Raw genomic sequence first — 27848 nt, forward strand, 5'->3', positions numbered from 1 at the left:
AGTGTCTAATTCACACTCTGGCTGACTGCAGTAAATTCTGTTTACGCATGCTTCTGTGCGGTGGCATGACTTCACGAGTTTTGAATACCTGAGAGCAATTGGCTATGTCATCTGCATTGTTCATTGTGGCTATCGTAGCCAGCATAGAAGCAATCTTTTGTAGTGTGGACACAGTTAGAGCTAAAGAAATCCATATAGAAGCTGTAAGAGTATTGTCTCACACAAAGCCTTCAAAAAGTAATTTAACTATGGGTGAGGTGGATGCCATAAAATGCTTGAATGAATACGTTAGTATTACATTGACAAGGGAAAGTTGATGGTTCTTTTGAATGTGACCAACTGTCATAGTAAGATTAACGACTAATTAAATCTGCTAACATATAGACATTTCTTAACACCCTACTGATGAAGTTATCAGAACCGTAATATTGTTGATACAAAAGTCTTCTATTGGACAGAGCGTTCAGAAAAGTCTGTTCAATTCAGTTGCGCTACCACCAAGACCTCATGGTTTGCCGAAGGTGCACAAAGAACATGTTCCTCCAAGACCTGTAGTGAGAGCTATTGGTTAACCCACCTATTCGATTGCCAAGTTCTTGACAATATTATTACGATCATACATGGGCTGATCGGATTTGTGTATCGAGAATTCGGCAGATTTTATCAGTAAATTAAACGGCATAGTGGTTCAGCTGGAGGACATATTAATTAGTTTTGATGTGGTACCTCTATTCACTATGGTTCTGCTCAATGAGGTGTTGCAACAATTGAATTGAATTGGATTTTTCCTCCTGATATTGCAGAACTGTTTACATATTGCCTCACAGCCACTTATTTCAAATGGACCGATAAGTTCTGTGAACAGACAGATGGTATGAGTTCTGTGAACAGACAGATGGTATGGCAACAAATATCTTTAAGGAAAAATTTGAGGAGCAGGTATTGGAAACTGCCAACAAGAAACCAAATATTTGGTTGCATTATGTGGATGATACATTTGTTTTGTGGAGGCATGACAGAAAAGAACTTGGTTGTTTTCACAAACATCTCAATAGATCAGTGTGAAGATTCAGTTTGCCATGGAGGAGGCAGGCAGAAGATTAAATTTTCCTCATGTACTAGTTTTCAAGAAAGAAGATGGTAGCGTAGGCTACACACTTTACTGTAAACCCACGTACACAGACTGTTACCTAGTGTGGGACTTGAACCACCACCCACAACTAAAGCGAGGCATCATAAACACTTTGGTGGCTAGAGCAAGGAATGTCTGTGAACCAGAGTTGCTTGACACAGAATTAAACCATCTCACCAATCCATTGCTCAAGAATGGTTATTGGTCTGCTGAGTTAAAAACTGTGTTAAGACCACCATGCAGAAATCATAGTGATGGACAAGTGACTATGAAATCGAAACTTTTCTGCCTTTCATTTAAGACATTAGTGACCACATAGGAAAAATCTTTGAAAAACGGAATATCGCAGTAATATACAAACCCACCAGGAAGATACAAGATAACTTAAATTGACCAAGGATGCTTGTCAACCTTTAGAAAAAGCAGAAATTCATAGGTTTCCTTGTAGTTGTTGGGAGGTGTGTGTGTGTGCATACTACAAAAAGAATGGTCAAAAAATGACTAGAAGAGCAAGCACAAGGGCAATTGCAGAAGGGGGAGACTGACAGAGCAGCTGTTGCAGAGCATGCTTTGCAGCTAGGAGAACACCAAATTCATTTTGATAAGATTCAAGTACAGGTAGACACCATGAAACACTATACAGAGAGGCCATAGATATTGTGAAATACCCAGGGAATTTCCGTAGGAAGGAGGATGGTGTGAAATTGAATGCCATATGGATTCCGGTGTTGAAGGTGTCCCCCTTGGGGTAATAACAACAGTGGACGATGGCACTCAGCTACAGCCAATTGCATTTGGGTATTCAAAACTGTCATATCATGCCATTGCATGTAAACACAGGTGAACAGAGTTTTTCTGCAGTCAGTATGAGCGAAGGTGTGAATCAGACACTCAAAGAAGCTACAATTCCTCCTGAAAATGTGCCCCGCAAGTGGGGATGAAACATTGGTTTTAAATGTGAAATCCAGTCAAAAGTGGCATAACAGCCCAGACCATTTTATTAATTGAGACATAGCTAGTTAATTAATCCCATGTTCCTTGGACTATTTTGCATAATTTCTATAAAAATTACTTGGACAGAGTTCACTTACCACTAGCACGTACATGGTTGGTTGTGTACATGGCTACATTGGGTACCACGATGGCTTAAATTTGGTAAAAAATGAACAAATGAGTTCTTGATTTAATCCGTGTTGTGAGGGAAACATGCATAAATTTAATCAAAAAGTAAACATCTACATCTACATCTACATGGATACTCTGCAAATCACATCTAAGCGCCTGGCAGAGAGTTCATCGAACCACCTTCACAATTCTCTATTATTCCAATCTCATATAGTGCGCGGGAAGAATGAACTCCTATATCTTTCCGTATGAGCTCTAATTTCCCTTATTTTATCTTGGTGATCGTTCCTCCCTATGTAAGTCGGTGTCAACAAAATATTTTCGCATTCAGAGGAGAAAGTTGCTGATTGGAATTTTGTGAGAATATTCCGTCGCAACAAAAAACGCCTTTCTTTTAATGATGTCCATCCCAAATCCTGTATCATTTCTGTGACACTCTCGCCCACATTTCGCGATAATACAAAACGTGCTGCCTTTCTTTGAACTTTTTCAATGTACTCAGTCAGTCCTATCTGGTAAGGATCTGACACCGTGCAACAGTATTCTAAAAGTGGACGGACAAGCGTAGTGTTGGCAGTCTCTTTAGTAGGTCTGTTACATTTTCTAAGTGTCCTGCCAATAACATACAGTCTTTGGTTAGCCTTCCCCACAACATTTTCTGTGTGTTCCTTCCAATTTAAATTGTTTGTAATTGTAATTCCTAGGTATTTAGTTGAATTTACGGCTTTTAGAGTAGACTGATTTATCGTGTAACCGAAGTTTAACGTGTTCCTTTTAGCACTCATGTGGATGACCTCACACTTTTCGTTACTTAAGGTCAACTGCCACTTTTCACACCATTTCGATATTTCTTCTAAATCGTTTTGCAGTTTGTTTTGATCTTCTGATGACTTTATTAGTCGATAAACGACATCATCATCTGCAAACAACCGAAGACGGCTCCTCAGATTGTCTCCCAAATCGTTTATATAGATAAGGAACAGCAAAGGGCCTATAACACTACCTTGGGGAATGCCAGAAATCACTTCTGTTTTACTCGATGACTTTCCATCGATTACAGCAAACTGTGACCTCTCTGACAGGAAATCACAGATCCAGTCACATAACTGAGACGATATTCCATAAGCACGCAATTTCACTATGAGCCACTTGTGTGGTAAAGTGTCAAAAGCCTTCTGGAAATCCAGAAATACGGAATCTATCTGAAACCCCTTGTCAATAGCACTCAGCACTTCATGCGAATAAAGAGCTAGTTGTGTTTCAGAGGAACAATGTTTTCTAAACCCATGTTGATTGTGTATCAATAGACCATTTTCTTAGAGGTAATTCATTATGTTCGAACACAATGTATTTTCTAAAATCCTGCTGCATATTGATGTTAACGATATGGGCCTGTAATTTAGCGGATTATTCCTACTACCTTTCTTGAATATTGGTGTGATCTATTCATTTTTCCAGTCTTTGGGTACGGATCTTTCGTTGAGCGAACGGTTGTATGTGATTGTTAAGTATGGAGCTAATGCATCAGCATACTCTGATAGGAACCTAATTAGTATACAGTCTGGACCAGAAGACTTGCTTTTATCAAGTGATTTGAGTTGCTTCACGACTCCAAGGATATTTACTTCTACGTTACTCACGTTGGCAGCTGTTCTCGATTCGAATTCTGGAATATTTACTTCGTCGTCTTTTGTAGAGGCATTTCGGAAGGCTGTGTTTAGTAACTCTGCTTTTGCAGCACTGTCTTCGATGGTATCTCCATTGCTACCGTGCAGGGAAGGCATTGATTGTTTCTTGCCGCTAACATACTTAACACACGACCAGAATCGCTTTGGGTTTTCTGCCAGGTTTCAAGACAAAGTTTCGTTGTGGAAACTGTTATAAGCACCTTGCATTGAAGTCCACGCTAAATTTCGAGCTTCTGTAAAAGATCACCAATCTTGGGGATTTTGCGTCTGTTTAAATTTGGCATGTTTGTTTCATTGTTTCTGCAACAGTGTTCTAACCCGTTTTGTGTACCAAGGAGGATCAGGTCCATCATTTGTTAATTTATTTGGTGTATATCTTTCAATTGCTGCTGATACTATTTCTTTGAATTTAAGCTACATCTGGTCTACACTTATATTATTAATTTGGAATGAGTGGAGATTGTCTCTTAGGAAGGCGTCAAGTGAATTTTTATCTGCTTTCTTGAATAGGTATATTTTTCGATTATTTTTCGAGGATGTGGGGATTACAATATTCAATCTTGCTACAACAGCCCTGTGTTCACTAATCCCTGAATCGGTTTTGATGCTCATTATTAACTCAGGATTTTTAGTTGCTAAGAGGTCAAGTGTGGTTTCACAACCATTTACTATTCACATGGGCTCATGAACTAATTGCTATAGAGATAATTTTCAGAGAATGCATTTAGCACAATTTCGGATGATATTTTTTGCGTACCTCCAGAATTAAACATGTATTTTCGCCAACATATCGAGGGTAAATTAAAGTCACCACCAACTATTATCATATGACTCAGGTACGTATTTGAAATCAAACTCAAGTTTTCTTTGAACCTTTCAGCAACTGTATCATCTGAATTGGGAGGTCGGTAAAAGGATGCAATTATTGTTTTATTCCGGTTGCCAACAATGACCTCTGCCCATACTGACTCCCAGGAAGTATCTACTTCAATTTCGCGACAAGTTAAACTACTTCTGACAGCAACAAACACACCTCCGCCAACCGTGTTTAGCCTATCCTTTCAGAACACTGTTAGGTTCTTCGCAAAAATTTTGGCTGAGCTTATATCCGGCTTTAGCCAGCTTTCAGTGCCTATAACGATTTGAGCATCAGTGCTTTCTATTAGCGCTTGGAGCTCTGGTACTTTCCCAACACAGCTACTACAGTTTACAACTGTTATACCAACGGTTCCTGTATCGACTTTTTTCCTGTGTTCACCCTGCACCCTTTGTGACTTAAGCCCTTCTTGTGTTTTCCCGAGACCCTGTAACCTAAAAAGCCGCCCATTCCACACCACACAGCCCCTGCTACCCATGTAGCCGACTCCTGCGTATAGAGGACGCCTGACCTATTCAGCGGAACCCGAAACCCAACCACCCTTTGGCGCAAGTCGAGGAATCTGCAGCCTACACAGTCGCAGAACTGTCTGAGCCTCTGATTCAGACCCTCCACTCGGCTCTGTACCAGAGGTCCGCAATCGGTCCTGTCGACTATGCTGCAAATGGTCAGCTCTGCTTTCATCTTGCAAGCAAGATTGGCAGCCTTTACCACTTCTGTTAGCCACTCAAAACCAGAGAGAATCTCTTCTGATCCAAAGTGACACACATCATTGGTACCGACGTGAGCAGCCACCTGCAGTTGGCTGCATCCTGTGCTCTTCATGGCATCTGGGAGGACCCTTGCGCCAATGACTCCACGCAGTATGCACACGGAGTGCACATCGGATTTCTTACCATTCTTGTCAGTCAAGTCCCTAAGGGGCCCCATAATGCGCCTAACGTTGGAGCTCCCTACTACCAATAATCCCACCATCTGCGATTGCCCGGATCTTGCAGGCTGAGTGTTTTCCTCTGAAACAGCACAGGCGACAGCATCTGGCTCAGCGACAGTGTCAGCCACAGGTAGCACTTGGAACCTGTTTGTCAGACAAACCTGTCCATACTAAAGACTGTGCGGCCGCCTGGGAAGTCTTTTGCCACCTGCTTTGCCCCAGGGCGACCTCCCACTCGACCACAGGTGAAGGGTCTGCCTCAGTGTGAGCAGTGACTGGGTTGGCCACCAGTGAGGACCGATCGGAGGACTCTGACGTGCTGGACGTCCATTGGATCCCCACAGCCGACCCACAACAGTGGTGCCCATCCACTGCAGCCTCAAGCTGTGTAACCGAAGCCATCACAGCCTGAAGCTGAGAGCGAAGTGTCACCAACTCGGCTCGCATCCGCACACAACAATCTCAGTCCCTGTCCATACTAAAGACTGTGGAAAACTAAACTATGCAGATAAGTGGACTATCAGCCCGTGCTGCACAATTCTATTGTAGAACCTGCTGAAAACGCACGAACTGTGCCTAGTGATACGCAGATTTTCAAAAACCTAACTACCGAAGCACTCAGGTGAAACTAAATAATTTGACCCTGATTTGGAATTTTTAGTATGTCACAAAATCGGTTTACTTTTTGACGCAAACGAAAACACGAGAACTGTGGCTATTAGATGTTAAATTTACATGCAGAAACTCAAGAAACTAAACTATTAAAGCACACAGACGATATAATAAAATTCGCTCCTGGTTAGGAACTCGTAAATGACAAATGCGATTACTTATCTGTTGCTGTGACTGTTGTGGTCGGCTGCTGCTGCCTGACTGACTGACATATTTGTCTTCCTGTACTATGCATGCATTAATTTTAATTAAGAATCTGCCTATACAACAAGAGTCCTCGAGAAGAAACTAATTTGGCGTAGATTTAAAATTAGCCATGCTGCTTGTCAGTCTTTTTGTGTTGTTTGGTAAATGATCAGACATTATTGTGGTTAACATTGCACATACGAGGGTTGTTTTTTAAGTAAGGGCCGTTTTTATTTTTAAAAAAAGATACAAATACTTTCGTAAAAAAACTTTCATTATCTGATTCTACACACTTTTACCTATTTTTCTACATAGTTGCCTTGTTTATTTAAGCACTTGTCATACCGTACAACTAAGTTTTTAATTCCTTCTTCAAAGAATTCGGCCGCCTGCTCCGACAGCCGAGAGTTCACGGCCGCTTTCACTTCATCGTCGTCATTGAAGCGCTGCCCACCGAGATGGTGTTTCAGGTACCGGAAAAGGTGAAAATCGCTAGGAGCAAGGTCGGGGCTGTATCATGCATGGTCCAAAACTTCCCAGCCAAAAGAATCAATCAAATCCCGAGTCTTTTGAGAGGTGTGAGGCCTAGCGATTTCGTGCAGGAGCAAAACTCCTTTTGTCAGCATGCCGCGCCTTTTGTTTTGAATTGCTCTGTGGAGCTTCTTTAGAGTTGCACAGTAGGCATCTGAGCTGATTGTCATTCCTCGTGGCATAAAGTCCACTAGCAAAACACCGCGCCGGTCCCAGAACACAGTTGCCACAATCTTGCACTTTGACAGCGTCTGTTTGGCTTTGACCTTGACGGGTGAGGTTGCGTGTCGCCATTCCATCGATTGTTGCTTGCTTTCAGGAGTGATACGGGATACCCATGTTTCATCTCCAGTGACAATTTGACTCAACATGTCATCCCCTTCTTCCTCGTAACGAATCAAAAAGTCCAATGAAGTGGCAAATCTCTTCCCTTTGTGGTCCTCTGTGAGGAGTCTGGCTGCCCACCGAGAACACAGTTTCTTAAAGTTTAGGTTTTCAGACACAATTTTGTACAAAACCGATCTTGAAACTTGTGGAAATTCCAAAGAAAGAGTGGAAATTGTGAATCTTCTGTCCTCACGAATCTTTGTTTCGACTGCAGCCACCAAATCAGCAGTGATCACAGAGGGCCGGCCTGAGCGTTCTTCGTCATGGACATTTTGATGGCCATTTTTAAACTCTCTAACCCATTGATGCACTTTACCTTCACTCATTGCATTCAAGCCATAAACGTCTGTTAACTGACAATGAATTTCTGCAGCTGATAGGCTTCTCTCGGTCAAAAAACGTATCACTGACCGTATCTCACACGCGGCGGGCGATTCAATAATCGTAAACATTATAAAGTAGCACAGCGATGCGTAGACGTCAGCTACAGAGCTGCAACTTGCATCAGTGTGAACAGGAAGGATGCCGGCAAGTGGCGCGGTGGCTTGTTGCGGCGTCCGCGCAAACTACGGGACTATACGTGCGAACGGCCCTTACTTAAAAAACAACCCTCGTATTTCTGAGCCACTGATAGCTTATGTAACGATTACAATAAAACCTCATTAATGCATTCTCACCTAAAATACTTTCCGGTGTAAAACTCTCTAGTCCAGCAAAAACTACCATGAGGTCCTATATGAAGTGTCTCTTGGTTACAGTTCTGCTCTTCTTCATAAGACATGCTGCACTTCCCATGGTAGCATGTTTTTATGAAGCTCCGGGAGGCTGGCAAAAGCTTGTCATTATGTGATATGTGATTACTTATGTTCGATAGCTCCGGTCATATGGTAGTGCAAGTATCACAGTTATAAAATTCAGGCTTGTCTCTTATGCCCACTTCCACACTTGGTTGGAAACTCAGCAACAGCAGAGCGATGGTATTCACTCACACCAATGCTGATGGGATCAAGGAGCCACTATTGTTTGTCATGACTAAAGCCTCATATCCCTACTGCTTCAAAAATATGTATCAACTGCCACATGAGTACAAGTTTTCACATGACTAAAAGCATTTGATCACAAAATGATAAAAGAAAATAGCAGAATTGTGCTTCTTGTTGACAACTGTGTGGCCCACCTGAAAGATGTTTGGTTGCAAAACATTCAAGTTGCTTTCTTTCCTGGAAATATTCTAAGGAGCTCATGGAAAAGGAATTATAAAATTCAGAAAACAATTTTATCACAAGTGTCTAGTGATACCTAAAACACATTAATGTGCTGGTGTCTGTGAAGCTGCTATAACCTCTGGATGCACTGAATTTTGTTTCATGTGCCTGAGATGTCATAGAACCTTGAGTCATTGCAAACTGTTTCCAGAAGGTAGGATTTTCTTAAAAGTGTATATCAGTCTTTCATTTTTCGGTAAATATTTTTGTAATGCACATCACTGCCTTTATAATATTTTAGTAATTAATTGATTGATTGATTGATTGATTTTCTTCACTGACATGTGGTGGGGCAGATATCAGAGTTAACAGTCCTAACATCTAAGGCTGCCAGACAGTCCACAAAAAATTCTATGATGTTAACTTTCGAGACTTTTTTTTGGTTCGTAATAATGTTATGGCATTGCAAATTCTGGAAATATATGAGATAATAAAAGTTACTGCAGAAGACAAGTGTTGAAGCAGATATAGAATGCAAATCATGGCCTCTTCTTTCAAAATATGAAATCCTTGATGTGATTAATGTATCAGATACATCTTTCCACGAAACATTGTATCACCAGATAACAGTAACTTTAGGCTGATCATATAGAAAACTCTGTGAATAAACACAAGTGCAGACTGAAACAAAAGATACTAAATCAGTTAAAAAACTTCTAAGTTCAATGTTTGCAAAAAGCTGTTCGTATTTTATTCCATAAATTACTTAAATTTTTTCTATGGTGCAGTGTAACCTCTATTTGACATTAATGTGTGGTCCAGACTTAAAAAAACGCAAAATTGAGGAAAATGCAGAATTGAGGAGAATGTTAAACACCCCCCACCCCCACAAAAAAAAAATAAAAAAAATAAAAAAAATGTGCAATTGGCATATATGATTAAAAATTGCAATCATCGCCAATATTTTGTGTAAAATCTAAGTGAAGGAAATTAAATATGCAGTACAACATGTACAAAATTATTTGTGGTAATGAATTTCATCAGCTCTTAAAAAATCACAGATGTGTTACAGCAAGTAACATCTCGTCAAAAAATTGAAACACGTATCTGGTACAAGGCAAAAGAGCTATTTTCTAACATGCTACTACCACAAATTACATGTTCAAAACGTGCTTTTGAGAGATCATCCTTTGTGCTGACCCAGAAGAAAGCAAAAATTATGAACATGCTGAATTAAACCAAAAACATCAGTAGCTAAGTGGTTAAAGAATAAGCATAAATGTGGACATCTGCATAATGACAAACTTTGCCACCATAGCTGTTATTGTTTAATGCTTTTCTTATGAGCCACACTTCATATGCTCACCACTGTTAAAAGTGTTATTTTAAGCTTGATGAGAGAGACAGAGATGTGAATAAATGAGTTTAGTTCCCCAGTTGACATTACAAGCTTATTAGAAGTCGGCTCAGTGAATTTCTGTACACCATGTAAAATGTAAATTTGAAAGAAAGCTCAGATGCTATGATTTTGCTTCATGCCCTCTATCACCGCCGACGATCTACACTGTGTGGTGTGGGTGTGGTGTAAATTATATACGTGAATAGTGTATGTAGTTGTTGCAAATATATTGTGTCAGATTTGAACACAAATGTGTTTAAAATCTGCTGTTGCAAAACCCTTGTTCTATTGTCTTGTTTTTCCATTACCTTTGCAACCTAGCAGTAGTCGTATCATAATTGCTTGTTGAAGCTAAATGTTGAAAGTTGTGTTGGCAACACCAGTTGTGGATTACATCAGCATTTCCTCCCTCATGTCCCCCCTCTCCACAACAGCTTAAAATATTCCCTTAACTCTGCCACCACTCGTGGTGTGAGCCATCTATCTTTTGTGCCACTTGTAACTTGTTCAGTCTCATCAGATGTGAATAGGAAGAAAATGGGATGAAGAAAAGCGAGACATCGAGTAAGAACTTAGAATCCAGGTAAACCTTGCTAGGAAGAAATGTAAAATTGGGGAATTTTTACCATTGAGCTTGTGTGTTTTTCACAGGGGCTACAAATTTATGGTGTTGAGTTGTGAAAAACATAAAACAGAGAATGTAAAATTGAAGTTCCTCTGTACTACCTTTATTTCTCTCTATAATATTTGATATCGCCTCATGTAGATGCATATTTACATTGCTTTTTATGGGAGAAGCCAGTTGGCCACTGGAAATCACTTCCTATTTAAAACATTTTGCCTCTTAATGTGTGCTTTACCTGTGAACCAATGAAGTGATTTTATTAGGTATAACTGTGATGATGATGGTGGTGGTAAAATACCTAACCCTTTGAGGATACGAGTACAACCCAACCACAAAATTCACCCTGTTTGCAAAAATTACAGAAATGTGACAGAAACATGCAAACAATATGAAAACAAGGTGGTAAATTTTAATTTTGCCCAGACATGTAGCACACCAGTGACAGTTTGAGCTGAGAATGGATAAATATTCCTGATAAGTTTCATGTAGATTGTAATCATATCTGGATTTGGTGTACAGACGGTGAAATAACAATCTAGCACTAATTCACTAGTTGAGGTTGTCTTTTGTGTCAAAAAATTATGATTTTGGATACAGTCAGTTATGGCTTAAGCTTTTTGTCTACATGGGTACAGGCAGTAATGGATCAACGGGGTTCTGTACCCGGATTTTTGACATTTTTTTTTTCCCACCATCATTATGTAGGAGGATGAGACTTGCCTGTACAGCTTGCATGATGTAATAGACTCATGTCCAGTACTGTGACTTGTAATACATTTTGTTTAAGGCAGAACTGTGTATTCTCTGCCATCAGTCATCTCCACAAATATGGAGCAGTATTGTGTCCAAGTGCAATATAATTGGTGAAATGCGTTGCTGGGGACTATCCGTAAACTTGTTAAGTCACATTTGTTTAACCATTAGAATGAATATTCATTATGTAATCTAGATTCCTGTTTATCAAACAAATATCAATACATTAAATTATACAGAATAAAATAAAAACTTGTGACCAGTCTCAATGCAGCAAGCTTGTTTCAGAAGAATTTTAAGAACCAACATTAAGTAATATTTCACCACATACTGTATAAGCCAGACAGGAAATGGAGGTGGTTTTACAAGCATCTGGGGACAATCCTTGCAAGACTGAGTCTTCTTGATCAATTTTGGGAACTCAATTCAAAATACAAGCACCTTGCTCAACATACTGTACCAATAAATTGATGCCTTTGGTTATGAACTGACAAAATATAGTGTTTACAAACTGACATGGCAGGGAATATGTTTTTTGTAAATTTCCTTTTAAGTTCCTCATGGCAAGAAAAATATTTGCAAAGGAGGAAATGTGACAGATATGTCACAGTCTGATAAATAGCTACACATTATGGAAACACATTTTACATTTCAATTGCCACAGTTTTAATCTTGTACCCACACAATCCTGTTCATTATCATGTTGTGTTTGGCCTATTTACATTTTCACAGAGATCTGAAGTCATTTTTTCTCTTAGTTTTATTCTTAATGCATATTGTATGATAGTGATCAGCTATGTAATATATGCTATTGTATGATAAATATTCAATTTTTGTAGTTCGAGTGGTGAAGATATCAATCAGGAGAAACTGTCCAGAAGCAATAGTCACCGAAGCAGTAAGATCTGGCAAGGTCAAGCATTTGAAACCATGGCGGGAAGTCCAAACTCTGTGCCTTGCAGCCCAACACCTTGTCTGAAAATTCGACACATGTTTGATCCAGATGCGTAAGTAACATTTTAATTATAAGAGGTATATGCACATAAAACTGCTTTCTAATGAATGTCTCAGGACCCAAATATTTTCACCTTAAATGGGAGTTTTCTCTGAGTACATGGAACAAGCATGTTGTGGGGATATGGGTGTTACTTAATTACAAATGTACCAGTATTCTATGCTGAACATTTAAATACTTTTCGCAGAACGCATTCTTTATTTTTTTTTTAATCCTCCTCCTCCACCACCACCACAACCACCACCACCCATGTCACTGTCGCCATCATAATTGTAATTTTTATTGTCACCACCAGCTCCTAATTTACAGTATTCCTTCACAAGCGTTTCACACGCCTGACTTACATCCATATTGGGTGTGGAAGTCAAGATGCCATCATCACAACAAACACCTGGAAAACCACATTTTCAGAAATATTAGTGATCCTACTACATTCTTCTTCGAAAACGAGGTTATCTTCAATGGCAGCTGATGTACCACAGCCAGCATTTGTGAAGCAATTTAATACAGCCTGTTGTGCTACAGAATTCCAGGCAGTAACAAACATATGCAGACCATATGGAATGTAAAGTCTCAGTACATACTCTCTCAAGAAGTGAAACTAACTTCCACACAAGTGCTACTCTTTATTTGGCCTTAGCGGAGTGTATTACGCTCAGGTCTATATTCTGCAGATGGCCTGGGCAGTTCAGAGAAAGGAATACGCAATTTGCATTCCTCAAAAAATGATGCTTCGTTGGGATGTACAGGGCTCTGGTCAATAATAAATACAATTCTTCTTCCTGCTGCACACACCTTGGCATCTAAATGCCTGAGAAATCATGTAAAATTTTTTTGATGTCATCCAGGCACTGCTGTTGTACTCATACGTACAATGTAGTGATTGTATATTTTTTAAACACCTGAGTGTTTTAAATTTTCCTATTAGTGGAGGAAACTTTTCACTTTTGTCACTATTTACACACAATAGTGCTGTCATCTACTCTTTATCATTTCTTACGTAAGTGGCATTTTTCTTCCTTCACAGAACACGTTTTTTACAGGAAGTTAATTATAAAAGACGCCACTTCCATCAGTTTTTAAAATGTCTCTGGGCTAAAAACCTATATCTGTAGCAGCAATGTAATATTTTTCCGCAGCCAGACTTTCTCCACTTACACTTTGAAATGACAGATTATGGTTGTTTTTTTTTTTTTTTAAATGACCCAACCAGCTGTTCAGTGCACTGAAATTTTCAGTGCTGAGGTGCACTGAAATTTTCAGTGCTGATTTTCAGGCAGTTACTCAAGACTTCCCTTAAGTACGCTGAGGTGACTCAGTGGAATACCTCCTAATATCGTGTTGGACCTCCTTATGCCTGGTGTAGTGCAGTAACTCGACATGGCATGGACTCAGCAAGGTGCTGGAAGTAGCCTGCAGAAATAGTGAGCCATGCTGCCTCCATAACCATCCATAATTGTGAAAGTGTTACTGGTGCAGGATTTTGTGCACCAACTGACAGTTTGATTATGTCCCCTAAGGGTTTGTGGGATTTATGTCAGGTGATCTGAGTTGCCATATCATTTGCTTGAATTGTCCTGAATGTTCTTCAAGCCATTTATGAACAGTTCTGCCCAGTGACACGGGGCATTGTCATCCATGAAAATTCCATCATTGTTTGGGAATATAAAGTCCATGAATGGCTGCAGACAGTCTCCAAGCAGCAAAACATAACCATTTCCAGTGAATGATCGGTTCAGTTGGACCAAAGACCCACTCCATTCTATGTAAACACAGCACCCACCATTACAGAGCCACCATCAGCTTGCACAGTGTCTTGTTGAAAACTTGGGTCCACGGCTTCATGGGGTCTGCGCTACACTTAAATCCTAACATCGGCTCTTACCAACTGAAATTGGGACTCATCTGACCAGGCCATGGTTTTCCAGTCATCTAGGGTCCAACTGAGATGGCCATGAGCCCAGTAGAGGTGCTGCAGGCGATATCGTGCTGGTAGCAAAGGCAGCCGCATTGATCGGATGGTGCCATAACTTATTAATGGCAAATTTTGCTGCACTGTCCTAACAGATACATTTGTCGTACATCCAATATTGATTTCTGTGGTTACTTCATGCAGTGTTGCTTGTCTGTTAGCACTGACAACTCTATAAAAATGCCAAAGCTTTCTGTCGTTAAGTGAAGGCTGTTGGCCAGTGTGTTATCTGTGGGAGAGGTAATGCATGAAATGTGGTATTCTTGGCCCAGTCTTAACACTGTGGATCTCAGAATATTGAATTCCACAATGATTTCCAAAATGGAATGTCCCACGCATCTAGCTCCACCTAATATTCCATGTTCAGAGTCTGTTAATTCCAGTCATGTAGCCATAATCACGTTGTACACCTTTTTGCATGACTCATCTGAGTACAAATGTAACCATGGTTGGATGTGCCGGGAGAAGGATGTTGGTTCGTCAAGAAAAATGATTGGTCTTAATGTATTAACAATAGTATTTCGAGAAAAGTCGAGGAACATAATGATTTCCATAGCTTCCACAGTGCATAGTTAGCATGAAGATAAAACTGGAGAAACTGAAATGTACAGAAAGCCTTATTGAGTGTTTATTTATTTTCATGTGCCAGACAATGGTAGTGTCTGTATCTTTTGCTCACCCTTTGGTGGCTTGGACAATGCATAACTGTATATAAATTGTATAAGTTGGGCATTTTAGCTAGAAATTTGATTGGAAGGGGTACATTCTTTTCCTCTTCCATCTTGTGGTTGACGAGTCTTCACAATCTTAAAATGCTTTCTGTTTTGCATCCATATTTATGTCAGTTGTACGTATGTGTGTTGGACTTATAATTAGGTCCCACAATGAGGATACTAGATCTGGGATTTTTATTAACTACTCAACGTGTATTTTTTATACAATTAACCAGGCACAGACAGACGTAGTGTGTGCTGCAACCAAAAGCAACTGTGAAAGATTGATTGGAGTTACAAATAGCAACTTTATTAGTGCCAGTCTGCTGCTCAGTACTTCTTTTATACAGTCTGTTATTGTCTTTTCTCGTACTACTGTTTGTATCCTGTCGCATATTTTTTCAATATAATTTTATTTCATACCTCAATTGACTTAATCTCTTACCCACATTTCCACTTCGCTTTGCCTTCATACCACTTGCGGATTAATTTAATTTGTGACACAAGGTTGCACAGGAGGCTGCGACCATTATATGATTAACTGAGCATGCCCTTGAAATTGCTTCAAGTCACTAAGTAAAAACTTTATTGAAGCATTACAGGCATGGCCCAACATTAGATTATATGTCATGAAGAACACCACAATTGTCATACAAGCATGAATTAAAGATGACATATTAAGTGCAAACCCACTTAGGTTCATAGACAACAAGTTTACATACCAGAAACAAACTTGATATAGAGTATTCTGTCAAGTGATAACTCTGCTGACATTGATGCTCAACTGACAGCAGACCACAGTAACAAGCAAGTTAACATTACATACCACTGGGTGGTTGTAACAGCACAAGAACCATGTGTTACAAAATTATGTAACTATAGTAGAATGTATTAATTTCTTTAGAGTGCATAAACAGAATATTAACTTACACCAGCCCTATATATGTGAGTATGTAATATATCCAATATAATCCTCTGTACAATCCATTAGTTCTGTCAAGACAGGAAGAGGCACAGATGCATATGCACAAAGGCAGTGGGAGGGGGTGCGAAGTTTGAAATTATCTCTCTGTTAATTTGGTGTCATTAAAATGTTAATAAAGTCACAGCACATTAAAATATTGTAAAGTTACAAAGACCATTAAATAGAAATAACAAAATTTATTTACCAGGCACTATGAGAGATCACCTGTTCTGTAATGTACATTAAAAAAGAAATGAACTGGATGCTGTAAAATGAAAACTGCGGAAAGGGGGGCATAGTACTCTCCCTGACAATGGAAGAAATGGAAATTTTTTGAAGAATTGCACAAATATACAGAGAGCACTGCATGTCTGTTGCAAAGGTCAAAACATGGCAAAGCAATTCAGGATAGGACAGATTTCATTTGCCAGTGATGCATGGTCTGAAATGTCGCGCCACCTAACCGATACCATTGTCCAGACAGGCAAGTGACAGTAGTGGCCATTGCCACAGAAGTCAGATTGAATGTTGTAAGTATTCACGCCATCGTTAAGAACAGATTGAAATGTCACAAAGTGTGCACCCAGTGGGTGCCTTGCAGTCTTCACTCAGCAAGGCAGGCATATCGAATTGGATTCTCTGTTGAGCCTCTGCAGTGGTGTGCTGAGGAAGTGAATAAGTTCATGTCACATGTGGTCACTGGAGAAGAAACATTGTGTCATCAATATGAACTGAGTCAAAACTACAGTCTCCAGTGGAAGCATACAGGGTCATCGCCAACAGAAAAATCCAAGGCCATCCGTGTAAGTAAGAAAAGGTTATGCACACTAGATAAGGGTCTCTTTATTTACTTCTTGCATCATGGGACAACAGTGAATGTACTTTAATACTCACAAACCATGACCAGGCTTCACAAAGCGATAAAATCGAAATGGATAGGGTAGCTCACTCGCAGGGTCATTCTTCTTCACACTGTTACAACAAACGGAGTCAAGAAGTTCTTGCAAACATTCAAATTGGAGGTTCTCAGTCACCCTCCATACTTTCCAGACCTGTCTCCCTGTGATTGTGCCATTTTTAGTGAACCAAAGAAGGTGCTAAGAGGCACATGATTCACCTTGGATGAGGACATCAAGCAGTACATTTGGAACTGGTTCAAAGTGCAGCTGGAGGAGTTTTATGAGACAACCGTTCGCCACCTTGTGTGACAGTGGGACAAGTGCCCCAGCAGTGCTAGTCAGTACCTTTGAAATAAAGGTACAAATTTACAGGCCTCTGGCTCATGTATTTTTAATCCCCCTCATAGCAGCAGTTAAACACAAATAAATTCACATTTACACTTGTCCGTTGTTTACATTATGTTAGGTTAAAAACTTTGTTATTACAGTGAGCATGGTGAAGACTGGCCAACATTTATTCGAGACGCCATACTAGAAAAGTGTGAGGGAGTGGCCATCCTTCATCTCTTTGTTGACAAAGCTTCTCGTGAAGGATGTGTGTATGTGAAGTGTCAGACACCAGAAGATGCAGGCAGAGCGTATTGTGCACTGCATGGCTGGTGGTTTGGTAATTGTAAGTATACTACGCATTTCTTTATTTATTGTTACTTCCTGTTGCTAGCAGATTGTATATAATATTTTACTGTCTAAACTCTTAAAAGTGCACACACATTTGTTTATTGATATAATTAACAATAAAATGAGAGAAAATGTTGAAACATTATTCCTCGTATATTTTGTATATCATTTTGTTGTGTGAAAATAACTGCTGATGAGTTTAATTTTTGTTTCATATTTGGTTTAGTATATTTGACCACATTATCCTTTCAAACTCAGAGCCTCATTGCTGATATTTCTATGTCTTGTTCCGTTTCCCCGTACTCATTCTTGTATTCTCCATGGTTTTGTATGGCTTGTGTCATCACTTTTACATATCTTTGTACAAGGGTCATTAAGAAAGTTTTCAGAAACCACTGCAGATTGTAGCATTTCCTGAAATTTGTGCTCACCTTTGCTCAAAATACTCTCCTCCACCATTATAACTCCCAAACCACTTAGTGGTATTTCCAAAATATCATCAAAAGTGAAGGTAGCATCCAGTGTACCTCAAGGCTGCTGTTAAAATTACTTGTAATTGACATGATGGATAACCTACAACGCTGTTTGGAGATAAAATAGTTGTGTGCAAGGAGATGACAGCATTAGAAATTTGTTATGGAGCGCAGAGAGGCTTGGAGGTGATCAGTGCCTGGTGTAGTGGTTAACAGTGTGGTATTATAGCTCTCTACAGATCCACCAGTTCAAATTTCATGACATTCGTCTCCAGACTTGGTACAGTGCTAAGCTGGGACATAAGTTAATTTTGTCTTAATGGATCTATTTAAGTTGTATGACCTGAACAGTTTCATTTTTCTAGGTACTGCATTGTGAACCAACCTTCAACACTGACACTTTCTTCACAACCAACCATATTTTTATTCTGAGAATTCTCTGCACTCCAGGTAACTGATTCTGAGGCGAAAAAAATGTTTACGCGTCTTCTTAGGCCAGACAGCCTGAAGCAGACAATGTATATTTCGTAGAGCACAGGGAAACTGTAGCAGGCTTATAGATAATACCTTCACTTATTGTTCTCTAGCTGGAGGGGTAGAGTATGAGGAAAATTAGCAATGGCCTCTGAGAACACGATGCAGAAATACTAACACTGAAATGGTCAAGTTGATCATGTCCCAATTTAGTAAAGAAAGGATTTAGTGAAATGATCCCACTAGAAATGCAGGCACTGAAAGCCTATCTTGTTGCCAAGTAGTTACAATACAGACAACTTGAACGATTAACATTATACATTTCTACAAACCACATCCAAATTTTTTGACAGTTCTCATTTTCCACTGTCAGTGTGGATAACTATTGGCATTATAAAAATGTGTAGCATGAAACTAATATGTATCACAATACAATGGACAGTCGCAGCCAAGTTCAAGAATTTCATCGTAGTCAGTTCTGCAAATTACAGAATTTTAAGAATAAAATTAAAACTATGTGGTAGGTTGTGAAAAATTATCACTGTGGAAGATTACTTCACAACATATTACATAGAAGAATGAAACTATTAGTGATTCACCTTAGTTCTACAAAATTTAATAACCACTTCTTGTCAGTAGTTGGCAAGTTCAATTATAATTTCAAATTCTGCATTTTAATATTCACCAAACTAATATTTTTACTTCCACGCTAAACAATTGTGCTGTAACTTATAGATCTAGAGGTAAAAGCTTTAGGGTTTGGCCTAGTTATGTACATCAAAATGGGTCCTGATGACACACTCTGCTCTGCAAAACTTAAGGATGGGACAGATAAAGTAATGTAATACCTGAACTACTCAGTGGAAATAAATGAAACTCTGAGAGCATGTTGCCAGAGGTCTCCCAGTCATGCACAGAAAGTTGGGCATCATATTGCATGAAGTCAGTGTGACTGTAACACCGAGTATGATTAGCCCCACAACACATGGCAGTTGAATGAACAGTGAAGGGCAGTGTGTGTCAATCAGCTAACAGTTCCGGTGCGCTGTGGTAGTTGTCTTTGTTATGACATAGCCCGGAGACAGCATTCGGGTCAGAGGTGCCGAAGTAGCTGCAGTTTGTAGTGTGACCAGTCCATTTATGGCAGCAAGCAGCTGCGTCATTTGCTGAGCCTGAAAACGTACAAGATCGGACAGCAAAGCCTGTTCCTGTGGCGAAGCCATGGTTTTCTCAAATGTAAGTCTTATACTGAAGCTAGCATGAAAAGTAAGCAGTACTGAGCAAAAAAGGAAATGATAGGGGAAACTTCGTCGCCAACTTTTGTATCCCGCGTGGCGGGTGGGTAGGAGCAGGAAAAGGTGGAAATCTCTCAGTACTGCAGTGTGAATTAAAATCACCTTTACTTTAGCAACAAAAGTAATATATAACTTTGCCCTTAGGTGCGAAGCTGAAGCAAAGTGTCCCGGCCGTCTGCTCTTGATCATATGGGGTGAGTCTACAGTCGTGCTCGTAGAGCTGAACAGCGCCTGCTAGAGGGCGCTGTCGTCAGTGTCCATCGTAGTGCCAACTTAACTGGCACTTAAGCCGTGGCATTGTTGCTATCGATACCACAGTGGGGAGGCTTGATGTTTCATGGGCATACTCACCTCCAAATCTTTGAACGTGATACATTCACCAATCAACTTTATTGTGACACGGCGTTCCTTCCTCGCGTGTGTCTTTTCAGGGGTGTGTTTTACCCTGATTCCATTTTTGTGAATGATAATGCATGACTTCACCAAACAGCACAGGTGGAACAGCTCCTTGAATGAAAGGATATTTTTCGTATGGACTGGCCTGCTTGTTCTCCAGACTTAATTACCATTGAGCATGTGTGAGATGCAGTGGGGTGGCGTATTGCAGCATGTCTACATGCACCAACAACCATCCCACAGTTATCAACTATACTGGTGAAGGAATGGAATACTCTACCACAAAAACTTATTATTAGCATTGTGATCAGCATGGAAACAAATTGCGAAGCAGGCAACCACATAGCATATTAAAAACCTTGCCCAACTACCTAGTATTGCCATGGTTCAGAAATATCGTAAATCCGGGGCTGATGCGCAGAGCAATCTGAGTTGTAGTGGGGAGGTGGGTAGTCTCCATGTGACCCATGTTTACGTTTAGTGATTTTGCTGTTTCCTCTGTATTTACTGTTCTCACATCAAATAAAAACAGAACGGATTTCTCTGGCCGGGAGTTATCAAGTGCATTAAACATAATTACGCAAACTAAAATGTGTTATTAGCATTAATCACCTTGCAGAACACTGAAGTTTTTTTGGTCGGTTTGCTACAGAAATTTGACTTTTATTAATCTTTTCCACTGAGGCAGTCAATTTATTTGAAGCGAAGTGTTTAATTCCACACTATTGACTAGTTTCAACTGTTCAATGCATTTCAAGTGCACGTTTTCATCTTCTATCATGTATGGCATTATGCCATGATAAAGAACCAAATATGAGATATTACAGTACTGGAACTCCAAGAAAATTTAATCCCGAAAACCACATTTAAAAGCTTAATATCAAGTCATGGTCTACTTCATTGGGAATCTGGACTTACGAATGTGCACTTTAAACAGAATTATGCATTTTAGCATGGTTCATGAAATTCTGATGCTCTTGGATTATCCTCTGATGTCTTGTTTCTTTTATGACATAATGTAAGATCTTTTAATGTTTTATAAGCACGAACATACAGGCTTCCTGCATCATCGTAGCCGCGCAAGCGCAGAGATGCCTGTTATCTGGCGCTCCCTGGCAACTGTTGGATGAAACCTGTTTCTATCAGGTCATGGGAAAATATTGCAAGTGGTGGTTTGAAAAGTGTTACTTTCAAAGTAGATTTCCTTTTACCCAAGTTGAACTGTGTGCAAGAATGTACGATAAATTTCTTAAATCACAGAGAGTTTGACTCTTATTTAAAAATCAACTCTTTAATGGCGAGTCATTTAGAAGAATTTCGAGCCCAGATGATGACATTTATGTCGTTATTAAAAAATTTTCTGGCACACTTGTGTGATGTAAAAGAGTAACACGCACAAACAAGATCAACAATATATGTGAAAGCTTAGCTTCTCTTGCAGCTTATTAATCTTCGAGACTAATATTATATTTGAAAGCTTTACTTTTCTTGTAGCAACAGTATGTATATTAATTTGAACCATTAAATTTTCCTATTCATGTGTTCGTGCTAGTTAACAGTAATATTGCTATTGACTGACTACATCACGTGTCCTATGCTTTAAATATCCACTGTCATCGGCTGGCGAGATCGTGTGACTTGAGCTATGACTGGCTTACAAAAGCGCATCGCAATCTCATTTTGATGCTTTGGAAAGTAAAATGCAGCATTTAGTGGAATTCAAATTTAAACTTTCGTAATACGAAAATATGCAGCGTACATGTTACTGTACATCAAAGATCTTTCCAAAATGTGTTCTTTCACCCTGAGTTTTGTTTTCTAAAGTGCCAGGAAATTCTACACTGGTGTATAAAACCACAACAATTCAAAGGATTTATAAGTTTTACAGTTCTGACAGAAAGAATACTGTCACTTAACATGGAAAAAGTGTATTTTTAACTAGTAAATCCAGGAAAAATCTGGGAATTTTTTCCTTGTCTGCATATACAACCTGTTATTGTGTTCGAATAAAAGTGATATTCCTGTTTGAAACTTGCTGTCAGATCAAAACAGTGTGCCGGACCAAGACTCAAACTTGGGACCTTTGCCTTTTGCAGGCAACTGCTCTACTGATTGAGCTACCCAAGCATGACTCACGACCCATCCTCACAACTTTACTTCCGCCAGTACCTTGTCTGCTACCCTCCTATCTTCACAGAAGCTCTCCTGCAAAACTGGAGCACATGACTGTGAAAGGCAAAGGTCCTGAGTTCGAGTCTTGGTCTGACACACAGATTTAATCTGCCAGGAAGTTTCATATCGGTGCACACTCTGCTGTAGAATGAAAATCTCATTCTGACATTCCTGTTCGTTTGCTTATTTCTTTTTGTTATATTACGTACTATATTATATAAGTTCTTTCTACGTATGTTCAAGTTTCATCGATCTGTGTTGCTTACTGGACACATCATGTGAAAGTTACAATTGTCCTTAAGTTGTGCATGCCATTGTATTTTAAAGACATTTAATTATGATCAGAAAAGGAAGAAACTATGTTGTGGTCTATAGTCTGTAAATTAGTTTGATGGTGCACTCCACATCGGTCTATCTTGTGCCATTCTCTTCATTCTGCATCACTACTGCAATCGAATCTGCTTTCAGTAATCAAGTCTTTAACTCCATCTACAACCTCTCCACCCCGCACCCCTCCTTCCCTACTTCCCAACATTACCATATTAAGTAATTCTTGATGATGATGCATGAGAATGTCCTAGCAACCTGTTCCTTCTTTTAGTCATGTTGTACTTTAATGTTTTTTCTGCTCCAGTTTGGTTCAGCACCTCTTCATCAGTTACTTGATCGACCCAAGCATTCCAGTATAACACCACATTTCAAAAGTTTCTGTCTTCTCCTTCTGTCTGTATAGCTCTTGATAACCTCACTTAATCCTCAGGTAATTTTGACAGCAACAAAAAATTACAAAAACACACTATATCTCTTGTGAACTGAAGTTTCGTAATAAGCTATTTTTAGTTACTGATCCTATATTTATTTCTTGTTAGATCAAAGTACGAATTAGTATCTTCTTTCTTTGCCCCACCACCACAAAAATGTCAATATTATAATTTATCCAGTTCGTCTCGCTTAGTGAACTTTCTGTCATGTTAAAGCTGTTAATAACCCCACCATTGGCTTCAAAATTATGTTTTTCATACAAAAACGGAGGTACTAAACTGTTGACTGAAGAATGACAGAAATATTGTCATAAATTGCCATATTGACTCTTATTTGAAGTGTCTGGCAGCTACTGTTTGATTAAGAATAGTTAACAGATTTCTTAACCACAAGTTCATCTTCAGTTCATTTCAATTTTTAAATTTTTTTTTGTTCATTTTAGTCAATTTTACAAAAAGGGATTTCCAGTTTCTTGTTGACCAGTACTTATTCATTGTCTCAGATCTCAACTTTTCCTTCATCCAAAATCACCCTTCCTGTTGTATGTTTGTTGATCATGGTTTGTTCCCCCCCCCCCCCTCCCTCCCCTCCCCTGTGATTTTCTTGATTTGGGTGTAATTCTCTCATGTCTGCCTTGATGTCCATAATGTGTTTAATATTGTTGTCTGTCATACTGCTGATGATGTCCAAAGAATAGAATGTGTTTCTTCCCAATTCCATTTCTTCGTAGATTGTTTCATTAGCAGTTAGTCTCCAGTGTTTATTTTCTTGTTATTTTTTGTTTATGCATATTCTGATTGTTCTTACTTTTATCTTGAGTCTTTTGTCCATTTCTGCAGTGTTGCTTTCTATGAAAATGGGTTTCACTATGCATTTGTTATTTTTATTAGTATAATGTTTTGTAATGTGTTTATTTTGTGGCTACGACATGTTTTTGTTGTTGTATATATTATTGGTACTATAAAATTGCTTTTACAATTTATTTATTTATTCTGTTATGCCACATAACTTTTCTTAATGGGAAGTTATATGTTATGGTTTGTCCAAAATATTTAATTTTGTCAAAGCTTTTTAGTAGTTGTTTTGCTTTTATAAGTGAGGGTCCCGCACTTCCTTTTCCAAAGAACATTTTTGACACTGATTTTCTTTGCTATTTCCAGTACTGATTTAACTTGCCGGGTTTCCAAAATGGTGTTGGTTAGGAGAGCAAGGGCATCAGTAAATCCCAGGCAGTTTAAATTTATGTTGTCTTTGGGTCTTACAACTTTGATGTTCTTAAAGTTAACATTGTACCTTTTGCTCATTGTGTAAGGTGATATCCAAAGGTTGCTGAAATTTGAATTTTGAGCTCAGATGGTTATGAACACTGAAATATCCGTAAGTATTTCCCCATACGTCCTTCTTGAATCAGTGTGGGAAATGGTTGTGTTCTTGGTGGTTTGGTTGGTTGTTGGTTGAGCATATTTCCTCTGTCATTTTCCGGAACTTTATGTTTTGCAATGGTTAATCTAAAAGAGCAGCATTTCTGTGTAAAGCTTTATTCTGAATGTGGGAAAAACTGCTGTAGAAATGCACCAAATGTTGAAACTAGCTTCTGGAGACAGAGCTGTAGGTCAAGCACAGGCCTACTGGTGGTATAAATTTTGCAAAAATTGGCAGACATTGAATGCTGATGACCACCATTCCGGTTGGTCACCAGCTGGCATTTTGTCAGAAAATGTTCAGTGAGGGATCTCATTGTGAAGACCATAAACAGACCATCTAAGACTTCTGCAATATCTTAGTACTATGTGACTGTACATAAAAACCTGGTGTCAGAAGAACTGAACACAAGGATGACTGTGGCGTAATTTATACCATGACTGCTTCAAGATGATCCATAACAGTGTTTATTTTCTTGATATTTTTTGTTTATGCATATTCTGATTGTTCTTACTTCTATCTATGCATGGAAGTCTGCAAGGAACTTGAGCAACTTGTTCAAGGGTATCCAAACATTCAGAGGTTTTCATTGGTGTTGAAAGAATGTTGGGTACACAGATTATCCTGACACTAAACAGCAATCATCCCCATGGAAGAGTCTTCCTTCACTCCATCCTAAATAAAGTTTAACAAGTCAAGAATGACATTAAACTTTTGTTGATTTGTTTCACTTTCATATTGATGCTGTTGTTCATAAAGAGTTTGGCTTTGCTTATCAGTGGTCAATAAAAAAATCTCTCACAATCTTCCAAGATGTTAGGGAGGACATGGGGAGAAAACGTCCAGAGAAGTGGTGTACAAATGACTGTGTACTCCACCATGTTAATGCAGACATGCAGAGTATTATGATTTGTCTGTGATTATCACAATTTCTAGGCTAAACTTACAATCTTACAGGAGCCCCTGCTAAAATTATGGGAATTCACTATTTGATTTATTTTAGTAGTTTGACAACCCACTGTTTTTCGTTGCTTCATTTTGTGAACCAGTAATGTTTCAGAAATAATACAGTACCCTTTCATCATATGTTTCATACAGACTCTGTAATATACACAAAAACTTCTCTACTACAGTGGTGCCTCTCTAGCATCACTGCTGTGGGTGCATAAACTTGTAGTTATGTTGTGATTTGGCATATTGATGTTCATGTCGCGACATCTCTGTTGAGTGTAAAGCAATTGAGTAGCATTCAAAATAACTTGCACACTTTTTTAGTCTCTTTCAGGCCTACAAATTTACTTTTCAAGGGTTACAATTAGGTTTAAAATTGAGACTTTTGCTGTCCAAAAAAAAAAAAAAAAAAAAACTGTGTTAGTCCCCATCCTCCTCCTAATAGTGTCTTTCCAACTTTCCAAACTTGACATCTCTGATAATGCATTGTAGATAGTCAGCTTCATAAGTATTGGGAAACTATTGTGTTCTGCCTGTTACCATCTTGCCTACCATCATATTAAATTACCTCATGTGATAGTCTTCTTCTCCCTGGACCATGGTGACACAGGCTTCTTCACGTCTGGCTTGTATTTACATTGCTGACTAAAATTAATTGATTAATGCATCACGCATAGCAGATATTTTGTACCAAGCAGTATAAGCTCTCTTTTCTTCCACCATTCCAAAGTCGTCAAACTGATATCGTGAAAACTCCAAATTTTTTTTCCTCGCAATCAATCAAAATATCAGGAAATAGCTTATTCAGCTTTAAAACTGACAATAAAGATTTTCCATTCTTAGATTCAGTATCTTGACATCTTGATAAAATTTTGTAACTACAGATTTTTCAAGCTTGGTATGACGAATGTAGCTTCTAGTGAGTGTCTACACCAATGACAATATCTTCATCCCCATGCTTTAAAGAAATCTCTCTTGAACCCATTGTACAAAACACATTGGCCAGATTTATTTGATTTTACAAAACGTGGCCAAATGTCTGTCCAGTTTTACATTTTTTCGTTACACTGCCATCCACTGTACTAACACTTTGGTGTTCCACAATATTACTTTCTAAATAAGGTATAGTCTTTTTCTCACTTTAACTTGGGATATCTTTCACACTGTTTAGTTTCAGATTATCACTTTTTTTCAGGCTTTTCTTTGTATTAACAGTTGCTGAAGAAACAAAGCAGTCCAATTTCTTGCATTTTTAACAAACAACTAAAACTTTCCTTAGCAGCTAACACAGTGTTTTCAAATTATAAATGGACGAATAGTACCACTGAACACAATGTAATGATTACTGAAGATATTAGCAGTCTATACACAGTGCACACAGTATAGTCCTGGCATGTTCCTTTGCATATGAACTAGCCCAAAATACCCTGATCACTGGAAATATAATGCACAAAACTTGAAGGGGACTTTCTGATTTTTTGTGGAGTGACTCATTTGAATTAAAAATTTCAGAGCGCTCAGTAATTGTTTTTTATTGTTATTTATTACGTAATTTTTGTTCTCCTATGTAAATACCACGAAACTATGTTCTGGACGCATGCGAGCATTATCGCCACTTAGTATGCATGCAAATGACGTGTCAACCAATTTTCTTAGTTCCCCCGGTAGATGGCTATCGCACTAGACATGTACGTCACAATCTTTTGTAGACAGGTTCACTACGTGCTCTGAATCATTACAATCTATAAACCATTTGAGCTGCAAAAGATTGGTGGAAAGCAAACAGTATATTTTCCATTTTTTTTTTTTTTTTTTAGACATGAAATCGATAATGCTCATTTCCATAATTTTTTAGTACCTCTCCATAACTCAGCAATAAAGGTGATAAATCCATAATAATTACAGACAATCCGTAATAGGTGGCAGCGTTTTCTGCAACAAGTTGAAATGGAGAAATCGAGAAACAGCACTGATCAAAGTGTTTCCAGGATCACGTTCAGAGTGTGTTGCACAATGCGTGCCTTCAATGCAGCTAAGTTTGCAAATGGAACACTGAAGACAACATCTTTTGGGTATCCCCACAGCCAAAAGTCGCACAGATTAAGATCAGGTGATCAGGATGGTCAGGCGGTAGAGGAAATGGTGGGT

At 38.9% G+C, this 27848-nt stretch overlaps 1 protein-coding gene across 4 annotated transcripts in view; it reads left to right on the forward strand.

Annotated features, from left to right (window-relative positions):
- LOC126469944 (inner nuclear membrane protein Man1) overlaps window positions 1–27848 on the forward strand; it is a 341802-nt gene that overhangs the window by 275014 nt on the left and 38940 nt on the right. For all 4 annotated transcript variants that reach the window (XR_007586098.1, XR_007586097.1, XM_050097349.1 and 1 more), the window contains exons 9-10: window positions 12354–12521; window positions 17566–17750. Coding sequence is in view for 2 of the 4 variants with exons in the window: in XM_050097349.1 (XP_049953306.1) it covers window positions 12354–12521; window positions 17566–17750 (353 nt within the window). In the remaining 2 variants the exon portion in view is untranslated. The remainder of the gene's footprint in view (window positions 1–12353; window positions 12522–17565; window positions 17751–27848) is intronic.

Source organism: Schistocerca serialis, chromosome 3, assembly GCF_023864345.2.
Source record: "Schistocerca serialis cubense isolate TAMUIC-IGC-003099 chromosome 3, iqSchSeri2.2, whole genome shotgun sequence".
Lineage (NCBI taxonomy): Eukaryota > Metazoa > Arthropoda > Insecta > Orthoptera > Acrididae > Schistocerca > Schistocerca serialis.